The 11,178-nt window shown below is 35.2% G+C and overlaps 1 protein-coding gene across 1 annotated transcript; it reads right to left on the bottom strand.

The window, feature by feature from the left end:
- Positions 1–6,529: 6,529 nt before the first annotated feature.
- Positions 6,530–9,723, bottom strand: LOC134244664 (uncharacterized). The gene is made up of 4 exons (XM_062726919.1): positions 9,412–9,723; positions 8,610–8,850; positions 7,981–8,132; positions 6,530–6,980 (listed from the first exon to the last, which is right to left on the bottom strand). The coding sequence occupies exons 1-4, from the start codon at positions 9,494–9,496 to the stop codon at positions 6,670–6,672; spliced, it is 789 nt and encodes a 262-aa protein (XP_062582903.1). The 5' UTR covers positions 9,497–9,723; the 3' UTR covers positions 6,530–6,669.
- Between the last annotated feature and the right edge of the window lie 1,455 nt (positions 9,724–11,178).

Below are 11,178 nucleotides of genomic sequence, written 5' to 3'. Positions count from 1 at the left end.
AATTTTGTTCAGTATGTTTTAATAAAATAATTATACTTTAAAAGATATGATGCAAAATGTCTTAAAAAATCAGTCATGATTCGTGTCCTAAATTTTGACCCCTACCGAGCTTCCATACTAGGCACTTCCGGAAAATATCATGACCCAGGTGCAACATGGCAACATGTCCTCTATCATCCCTGAAAAATTCAGCTTTCTAGCTTGATCCGTTTTTGAGTAACGTGACAGACAAGGAGGTCCTCTAAATTTCTATCAAAGGGCGATAACTCTCGACTGAAAAGGAATTTCCGAAAAAGGACTTGCCGGAATTAACTTCAGATATCAATGCATCAACCATGAAAATTTGGATAAAATCAGTCGAGCCATCTCCGAGAAATCCTCTGCACAAATTTTGTAAGAAGAAAAAAGAATAAAAATAATAATAAAGGGGAAAAAGAAACCGAAGAATAATAGAAGGGTCTTCCGCTGAAGACGGAAGACCCTAATAAAGGTAAAAAAGAAACCGAAGAATAATAGAAGGGTCTTCTGCTGAAGACGGAAGACCCTAATAATAATAAAGGTAAAAAAGAAACCGAAGAATAATAGAAGGGTCTTCCGCTGAAGACTGAAGACCTTAATAATAAGAAACAGAGCAATAACTATAAGGTCTTCCGTGAAGACGGAAGACCTTAATAATAAGAAACAGAGTAAAAACAATATGTTCCCCAACTTCGTTTGGGGAACATAATAAGAAAACTGAAACATTTATATGATTTTAAGATTTTCGTACTCTTTTCTTTCATTTCAACTGCTTTTAGGTCACCTTAGTAGTAACTCAGAACATTTTCAGCTTCTTCTCTGAAACCACGGAACCAATTTTAACCAAATTTGGTATACAGCATGTATGGGTAAAGGGGAACAAAAATTGTTAATTTCACGCCCCCCCCCCTGAGGCCTGAGGGGTGGGGCCAAAACCACTAACCACTAGTGAAATCTTTAAAAATCTTCTTCTTTACTCCTGGACATCAAGCAGGCAAACTGTTGGCATGAATGTAATGAGCACTGAGTTCTCTATCGAAATTGTGAAAATAATGGCCCCAAAGTCATGGGTTTCTAGTGCTAGAGTCGGGCTATATAGATTATATAACGAAAATGCATTATTTATTTGAAAATCTTCTCTGCTCCTGGGTATTAAATATACTAACTAAGCACATAGTTATGATGAGGAAAAGTGCCTCTTCCAAATTTGTGAATTTTATGGTCCCGGGGTTAGGGGTTCTGGTGTTAGGGCGGGGCTCTATTGATTATATAGTAAAAATGCATTTATTCTTTGAAAATCTTCTCTGTTCCTGGGTATTAAATAAACTAACTAAGTACATAGTTATGATAAGCAAGAGTGCCTCTTCCAGATTTGTGAATTTTATGGCCCCAGGGTCAGGGGTTCTAGTGTTAGGGCGGGGCTCTATTGATCATATTGTGAAAAGGCATTAATTCCTTGAAAATTTTCTTCTCTGCTTCTGGGTATCAAATAAACTAACTAAGCACATTGTTATGATGAGCAAGAGTGCCTTTTCTAAAATTATGAATTTTATGGCCCCAGTGTCAGGGGTTCTGGTGTTAGGACAGGGCTATATTGATATATATAGTGAAAATGCGTTATTCTTTGAAAATATTCTATGCTTCTGGGTATCAAATAAACTAACTAAGTACATAGTTATGATAAGCAAGAGTGCCTCTTTCAAAACTGTGAATTTTATGGCCCAAGGGTTAGGGGCTCTGGTGTTAGGGCGGGGCTCTATTGATTATATAGTAAAAATACATTAATTCTTTGAAAACATTTTCCTTTGCTTCAGGGTTTTATGCCAATGATCCAAGTATAGATATCAATGATGAAAGGTGCATCTAGCAAAGTGGTTTTTTATGCCCCTGCCAATGATCCAAGTATAGATATCAATGATGAAAGGTGCATCTAGCAAAGTGGTTTTTTATGCCCCCTGGGTCGGGGGGGGGGGGGGGTACGTGGTCTGAAAATAAATCAATGCTTTGAAATCTGCTCTTTTTATGTATTAATCAACCATATTAAGATAAAATTTGCAAAATTTTGAAATATGTGGCCCCTGGGTCAATGGTTCCTTTTGGATGAGGTGCACAACTGGGTATAAAGTGGAAGTGCATTTTGTCTTTGTAACTCTTATCTACTCTGGGTATTAAGTAAATAGAGTAAGCATGTTAAGTTAATAATTATGATAAGCAATGGTGCCTCTTTCAAAATTGTAAATTGTGAATTTCATGGCCTCTGGTTTAAAACACGAACCAAATTTAATTGTTCGAAAGTTGTTACACAATACTCAGGTGACCTATCAGGCCCTTGGGCCTCTTGTCTGTTTCCCCCTCATTTTCTGTTCAATGTTATACTCTAATGGTAATCTAACAACCAAGCTCTATCATAAACGTGATGACTTTCTATCGTCAACTTCCCTTTATTTTAAATATGCAGCAATATACCTTCATCACCTGCTTATGGAATTTACATATCTCAGTTGATTAAATACTCAAGATCAATTTCTACAAAGAGGTAAATTATTAACAGACAAGTGGATGAAATAAGATTTCGTAGGTTCTATGGTCGATACGATGACCTTGTCAGCAAATACAATTTATCATTGAGTCAAACGCTGACTGACGTTTTGCATTCCAATAAATTTTTTAGTCCATTATTTATACATTGAATCGAAGACGTTATTTCCTAATCATGACAAGGAGCACAGGGCGGGTGGGACCGGTCGGCAGGGGATGCTCACTCCTCCATGGCACCTGATCCCACCTCTGAGGTTTTGGAAGTCTGTGTTTGCTCTGCTCCTATTTTGTATTGTTTATGGACTTTTGATCTTGAATACTGTTCGTTATCTCTTTATGTTTCACTGTAACGCTTTTAAAAATTAGCTTATAATACCTTACTTTAAACCTGATCTCAAATAGGGATAACTAATATAGGCCACTGTTACCCGCTGTTTAATTTATATATGCGCGCATGGCCGTTGTATTCTTCTTTGCATATCATGAATAAAATCCTTCTTATTAAACCAGAATTTATAAAAGTTTTTCCAATTATGACGAAAAGGAACGTTTTCTTAATTAGTTCCTAACATTCTTCCATAATTCATGTATATAAAAAAAATTAACAAAAATATAAAAGTGTTTGCAAAAGGTTCATGCAACGGTTAGACAACTGTGAGACATAAAAGCCATAGACTGGTGATAAGACTATGTTGCTAAGTAAGGCAAGATGATAATAGAAATGTAATGTTAATTATCTAATCATTTCGTTGTAAGATTACCATGAGCATTTCTTCTAGTATAATATTCAAAATAAAAAATGGATTAGATTCTTTTGTGTCATTAATTTCAAATTCACCGGCCAGGTATACAGTACAGGAAGTCAACATGTGAATGAACTATTTTTAATTGATAAGTCGTCGATATATTTTAAAAAGCCATGCATATGCTTAAATGACCCAACAAACTTGACTGCGATATATGAATGGCGACAGGTGCGGATTCAAGAAGTTTTTCCCAGGGATGAGGGGTCACACCAAAAATATTTGTCAATTCATGTTTTCTCAAATGAAATGTGAGAGAGGACACTTTCATAAGTCTATACTCTGTGGAGGAAACACCTTGAAAGGGGTATAATCAGATGTATATTTGGCCTATGCATCCTCTTAAGAAGTTTTTCTTCGTTTTTATAACTTTAAATGATGTATCTTCTAACTCACTTCACGATATCACCGATATTGGGTTTTTTTTTCAAACCTTTCCCAGGATTCAGACAAAAAAAGAACAGAATTTATATTATTTATGCAGTTTTCATTTCCATTCAATAGAATAGTCCAGGTAAAGGACGCAAAAACCTACAAGTGACAAATGGACTAATCCAGTAGTATAGAAACGCAGAAAAAAGGTCAAACGGACATGTCCGTATAAGAACTGGCATGAAATTAATAGCTGCTAGCAAAAAGTTAAAGGAAATAAATACATCAATGTATCGTATCATCAATATGGTTATTTTTCTGCTTACTGTTGTTGCTGAAATGCATGTAACAAAATCTGATGATAATCAGCATGCACAAAATTTTGCTGGCTAACTGTGACCTCTTAGCTTCGAACCTAGAAATTATTGATCCTTAGTAGTGCCTGACGCCGTGACGTCAGGCAATTACTCAATTTATACTCAATTTAAGTATTCATAACATTTTAAAAGGCCAAGATAAATTATCTGAACGTGTTATTTACGTATATTTTCTCTATTGAAATAATTAAACAGTGATCTCTATTCACCAATACTGTGTTGTCTTAGAACATTTTCCCGGTGGTAAACCATACATTGAAAATTAATTAAATAAGCTCAATTTTAACTCCTTTATCCAATATATTTTCTCAATGTCCAAAAAAATTGCACTTGTGTAGAGAGGGTTTTTTAAGAAACTTTTTCCACACATTTAAGAAAATTAAGAAAGCACAGTTTAACAAGAGGCCCATGGGCCTTATAGGCCACCTGAGTATCATGCAACAATTTTCAAACAATTGAATTTGATTCATGTTTTAATTCAGAGGCCATGAAATTTACAATTTTGAAAGAGGCACCATTGCTTTAATTTCATTAATATACATTCAGCATGCTTTCTTTGTTTACTTAATACCAAGAGGTAGATCAGAGTAACAAAAAAATGCATTTCCACTTTATCAGTTGTGCACCCCATCCCAAAGGAACAACTAACCCTGTGGCACATCTTTCAAAATTTTTGGAAATTTTATTTCATCATGTTGTTGATTAATACCAAAGTGCAGATTTCACAGCATTAAATTATTTTCAGACTATGTACCCCCCCCCCCCCAAGTTCCTCTGTCCCAGGGGCCAGGAAATTAACCATTTTTGGAAGAAGCAGGTTTCTACGTAATAAAATATATACTAAGATCATTGGCATAATACCTATAGGAACAAAGGAAAAGATTTCCAAAGAATCCCTGCATTTACACTATATAAATATTAAAGCCCCACCCTAACACAATTAAGAACCTCTGAAATTCACAAATCTCAAAGAGGCATCCTTCTTTCTCATAACTATGTACATAGTTTATTGGTTTAATACACAGGTGCAGAATAGAAGATTTTTAAAGAATTTATGCATTTTCACTATATAATCAATAGAGCCCACCCTAACACCTTAACCCCAACCCAGAGGTTATGAAATTCCCAATTTTCGAAGAGGCAGCCTAATTCAACATAACTATGTACTTCTTTAGTTTATTTAATACTCATGCGCAGAGAAGAAGATTTTCATAGAAATAATTCATTTTTTACTATATAATTTTATAGCCCCACCTTAGCACTAGAACTCCCGACTGTGGTGCCATGAAATTCATAATTTTGGAAGAGGCAGCCTTATTCAATATAGCTATTCAATTGGTTAGTTTATTCAACGACCATGAACATAGAAGAAGAATTTCAAAGAACTTATGCATTTTCACTATATAAATTATCTATAAAGCCTCGCCCTGCCACTAGAACCCCTGACCCTTGGGCCTTTAGATTCACGATTTTAGAAGAGGCAGCCTTATTCAACATAACTATATATGCATTTGGTAAGTTTATTTAATGCCCACAAACAGAAAAGAAGAATTTCTAAGAATTTATGCATTTTCACTATATAATCTATATAGCCCCGCCCTAGCACTAGAACCCCTGACCCTGGGGCCATGAATTTCACAATTTTTATAGAGAACTCAATGCTGATTACAATCATATCAACAGTTTAACTGCTTTATGTCCAGGAGTAAAGAAGATTTTTAAAGATTGCACTAATTTTAGTGGTTTTTGCCCCACCCCCCAGGCCCCATGGAGGCAGGAACCATGAAATTCAACATTTTTGCCCCCTTTACCCATAGATGCTATATGCCAAATTTGGTTGAAATTTGTACAGTGGTTTCAGAGAAGAAGCTGAAAATGTTCAAATGTTGACGGACGACGCACGACGCCGGACGAAAACGGATAGCAATAGGTCACCTGAGTTTACTCAGGTGATCTTAAAATGTTATAGCAATTGATTTAATTGATTTTTAAAATGATATTTCAACTGATAGGTAGATTAACATCGTAACAATGCATTTTTAACGTTATGATAATCTAAAGCTCTCAAAGAAATTGTCAAAAAGTTTTTAAAAGAAAAATAATAAGTATTAAATTTAAGATCTTGAAATTTAAAACATAGAAATTTGAGAAAATCTCGGTCAATTATATCTATTATATCTTGAAATTATTATATTTCCTTTTTTTTTTTTTTTTTTGATTTGGTATAGATTCCTCTTCTGTCGAATTTTTGAATTACTCCATAAACAGTGGAATTTTATTAATTTGACATTTTGAAATGTTCTCCCAATAAAACTTTTTTTTTGTTTCTTATATATGTAATGTAAAATATAGTAATACTCAACATATATTATAATTTGATATAAAAAAAAATCTATTGTAGTATTTGTAAAATTTGGCATGTTCTTTGAAGTCAATGTAAGTTACCTACGTGTATTGATTTATAAATTTGATACTTCAAGATTCCATTAAAATAAAATATGAGCATATACACGTATGTTACATATTGTTAATATTAATTTTAAGATTCAGTTCTGAGTTGTTCAATTTTTACTCTCACTGAATATTGGATAATTCTGAGATATGACGTCATCATAAGATGGCGGTGGAGCCGTGAGGTCCGAAGGTTGTGTATTGTTAAAGTCATTTGCTTCTCTGCCTGATTCCTGAATAAACGGAGGAGGTGCATTTGTATACCCGCGAACAGGTGTCTGTGGAGGTACATTTGTATACCCGCTAACAGGTGTCTGTTCTGGAGATGACTGTCGTAAAACTTCTCTGTCGGAGTTAGATGAAATCGAGGACAGTGAACCACCTGCCGGCGGTGCTTGTCGGACTACAACCGTACCATTACCTACGAATAAGAAAATATATATGAGATTCTTTATTGTGGACATTGAACTTTGGTCTTTTTTTTTGGGGGGGGGGGGGGGGGAATGTGTAAACATCTATCATCGAAACAATTTACTTGTGCTCGTACTTGGCTTTTTATGATCGATTTTGAAATAAAGAAACCTACAGACAATACAAATCTATGAACAAGGCCTAAACACGGATCTCTGATAGTTCAAGAGGAGAGACCATGGTGTCTATGAGAATAAAGTTTCACTTTAATACATTCCAAATCGCTACCAAAGCTAGGCGGACTCTGACAGTTAAGTGTATTCTACACGGATTTCAAAAACATTGTTTAAACCTACATAAAAGATCCTATGCATGTTTAATCTGACTATAGATTACATCGTCTTCGTCAATACATGGTGTTAATGCCGGTCTAAGAGAGGTTGTCACATAGGCATCCGATCTCACCTGTGAAATATCCATGAGTCCAAATTTTATGCCTGTTCATAAATTTCCACTGTTTAATAGAATCCCGAGATCAACAACTGCTCCTTAGTTTCAGTTTTTCATACTTGTGTCTGGTGGAGCTGTTGAATATGCTGAGAATATCCAAATCAGCTACTTATTTTGTTAATCAACAGTCTAAAACCCCCAAACCATTTGTTCTTCGGATGAAACCTTAGAACTGAGGCCTCGTGTCACGATAGGCGTTGGCACGAAAAGATCCCTATACTCGGCACTTACGGCCATTCAGTATTGAGGAATTCTTTTCGTGCCAGCATCCCCTGCAGCACGATACCTCGGTGTGTCTCATCTAGGATCGATTTCCACGCCCCACAGTGGGATTCAAACCCGCCACATAACGAACAACTCCATACTCCGCGACTCTCTAGTGCAGATGCTCTAACCACTGCGCCACGCGGGCGACTCTTTCCTAATAGAAGTAATTTCACAAGAGTAGATCTACATTGTAAATAGACATTTTATTTTTGAAGACGATTAATCAAACTTACTTGAAGAATAAGCAACAATAGGCTGAACTTCTCTGATGGACATTGGAGTCTCGTCATTTTGGTTTTGCTTGCAGCAAGATATACAGCATGCTAAGCAAAATGTTAAACCGACTACCAGCGCAATCGCTATTCCAAAAGTTCCACCAAATGACCTGTGAAAAAATATTCTTTTAATTGTTTTTTTTCTCCAAATTAAAATACCAAAAAATTATATGTAAATGATGAGGTACATGTATTATCACTGTGAAAAATAAATTATAAAGTAATTTTTTTCTCATCTAGGGAAACATATAATTTATTACCTATTAAAAATTGCTTAAAATGTAAAAACAGAAGAAAAAAAAACTAAATGTAAGAGCCATCTTTGAAATTTTTTTTGTATAACGAATTGGCATTTTAACAATACTGTGGCAAGGATACAAAAATGGCTTCAAATCAGATCAATTCTTTGTGAAGTTTTGTTACATTATAAGGACACAGTTAGTTTCTTTATTTTCTTCTTTCATTTCCTGTCAGACATTAAAATATGCATGATTTAGATTGTGTAACTTGTAATAACAGAAGATCATCTACTTAGAAATAGAATAACCCCCCCCCCCTTAACTTACAGTGTATATTTACAGCCTTACATTTCATAACTGCCCTGTGTGTTCCCGTTATCATAGCTGCTATAGTATTCATAGTAATTTCTGTAGGATTTGTTCTCACAACATCCGCTTCCACAACAATATTGTTCAGTGTAACAGTAAATCGTGGACATTTTACTTTTGTATAGACAACCGTAGAAAGAGGAATTTTTGGTTTTTTCTAGCATGCGGATCCAGTCCACGGATTTCTTATAACTGATACAAACGTCGGCATATACGGGCGCTAAAAAAGAAAAACAATTATGATATAATTAATGTTAACATATTATAAAATACTGTTTTAATAAATTCAGGAATATAGAAAATATTGAGAGTCCGGCTGTCCCTCCCCCTCCTTTTGGAATGTAGTCAAATAAGGGTAAAATAAAGATAATGTGTTTGAGTGAAAATTTTGGTACTGAAAGACGTGGACCTTTGAGTAGCTCTTGCTTGTTATAACCATGTCAACAGGTTGTCAAGGAATGAAGAAACATAAGATGAAATATTCCTCTGCTCCAAATTTCGGAACCCCCCCACCCCGTTGACATTTGCAGTTTTTATTTCACAGAAATCCTATATTCGCAATATACTAAAATAAACTGAAATTAGTTCAAGCCTTTCAAGAAAGAAACAGAAAATATTTGAACATTTTCGACTGACGAAACCACTCATCACACGGCAATGGTGAGAAAAAAATACACAGTAGATAGAAATGGGTCAGTTTATTGACTTAGACTATAATTTTCTAAAACGATCATATCTGATTACTCATGTTACTTCACCAAAAAAAACCTATATGGTATACCTAATGGTAATACAATTATCGCCGAAAGAATATAACCAATCATATCCAGGAAAATCTCTCCATTGTGGCGAGTCAAAGCTTCCATAATTTGACCTGATACACAAACAACGTTAACCGCTCGATCACTGAATCCCTCTTCTTATGCTAAAATATTCCATTAAAACTTGAACCTTTTCTTCCTTCACAAAAATCTTAATCACTCTGTCACGTTTTTGTTGCCAGTGATTACCAATAGTTTTAATCACTTCAGCTTTTGTAATATAAGACAAACCCATTGATCGCTGCATTTGGAAAAAAAAATATTCACAGAAGTAAGGAAGCTTGAAGCCGGAATTCTAAATATATGAAAATTCTGAAGCAGTACAGTACATTACGTTTTTTTATTTCAGAAAAAACGGCATACATGTTTATGTACCTAATATATTACACAACATGCTGCTATTGTAATGTGCAACGCGACTGAGCTTGGTGTTTGGTGATATGTCTTGTATCACCGAGGCGTTACACTTAGGTTCGTTAACCTGTTAACTCATGATCAGCTTTTTGTTGACCAAGTCCAATATATACAATTATATACAAATATAAACGGTTTCTTCTTGATTGGACAACCACTTACTGTGGTCAACGGGTGTCTCCCACAATGAATTTCACTAGTCCTGCCACTCCACTAGTACTGCTGCATCTTGGCACTTCCCCCACCTCTAATTGTGGTATGCCACCTCTCTCTACAACCAAGTGACTGCCTTATTCAGGTCTTACGTGCTTTGGTGCACTGTGAAACACTTAGCTGTTGAAATTACAATTCTATAGCTGTAACAGTATTCAGTCTAGATACGAAACAGTTTTAAGAGGGCTGGGGAGTTGTGGTCATTCTTAGACTATATTGGTCTCTTTTAGAAGAAGAGCTCCATATGAAGATACACAAAAATGATCAAATTTTAAAACCCCATTTATTAATTTTTCTTTGCCAAATGATAGTTGACAGCTTAAGATATCATATATATAAAAAAAATGAAGTTCTATGTACTTTTGTTTTTAATAAATTTATATTTGATAAGCTTTCATAACTTGCCATAAAAAGAAATTAATAAGCAATCGACATTTATTATGTGCCTGTTACAGGATGTTTGCCATCTAAATGTCAAAATACAAGAAAAACCAGATTTCCAAATGACGCATCTGTTGCAGTCAGCCTGAAACATCTAGTCTAACCGTCTGGGGTCGTTTTTACGGTACATATTGTGGTGTTTTAAATATTGTGGTTTTTACATTTTGTGGTGTTTTACGTATTGTCGTGTTTTACATATTGTCGTAAGCGACAATATATATACTGTACCTTCCCTCACTGCACTTTCGTCCATCAGTACATATTGTTACACATTATGTTCCTTACCCTCATTGTACAAATGCCCCCCCCCCCCCCCCCCGTAAGTATTGCTGCTCTTTGATTTCATTTCCTACGAAAAGTTACGTCTAAGTCGTCTTTTTGGCTCACCTGAGCTGAAAGCTCAAGTGAGCTTTTCTGATCATCCGTTGTCCGTCATCCGTCCGTCTGTAAACTTTTCACATTTTCAACTTCTCAAGAACCACTTGGTCAATTTTAACCAAACTTATAGTACAAAGCATCCTTGGGGGAAAAGGAGTTTAAATTGTTAAAATAAAGGGCTTTGTCTCCCTACAAAGTGATATAATTAAGGTAAGACAAAAATAGAGTTGGGTCATTAAAAAATCTTCTTTTTAAGAACTACTGGGCCAGACAAGCTGAAA

The sequence above is a fragment of the Saccostrea cucullata genome, unplaced genomic scaffold, assembly GCF_032062105.1.
Source record: "Saccostrea cucullata isolate Sc308-1 unplaced genomic scaffold, CSIRO_AGI_Scuc_v1 ctg13560, whole genome shotgun sequence".
In the NCBI taxonomy this organism is placed as follows: Eukaryota; Metazoa; Mollusca; class Bivalvia; order Ostreida; family Ostreidae; genus Saccostrea; species Saccostrea cuccullata.
The sequence above is the reverse complement of the archived record's forward strand: the minus strand, read 5'-3'. Positions and strand labels throughout refer to the sequence as shown.

What these genes read in the sequence shown, in the direction of transcription:
- LOC134244664 (XM_062726919.1), bottom strand. Translation starts at nt 9,496, where the DNA reads ATGGAAGCTTTGACTCGCCACAATGGAGAGATTTTCCTGGATATGATT. An exon ending in ACACAGGGCAGTTATGAAAT is followed by an intron (nt 8,133 to 8,609) that starts GTAAGGCTGTAA and finishes ATTTTTTCACAG; the next exon opens with GTCATTTGGTGGAACTTTTG. An exon ending in TATTGTTGCTTATTCTTCAA is followed by an intron (nt 6,981 to 7,980) that starts GTAAGTTTGATT and finishes TCTTATTCGTAG; the next exon opens with GTAATGGTACGGTTGTAGTC.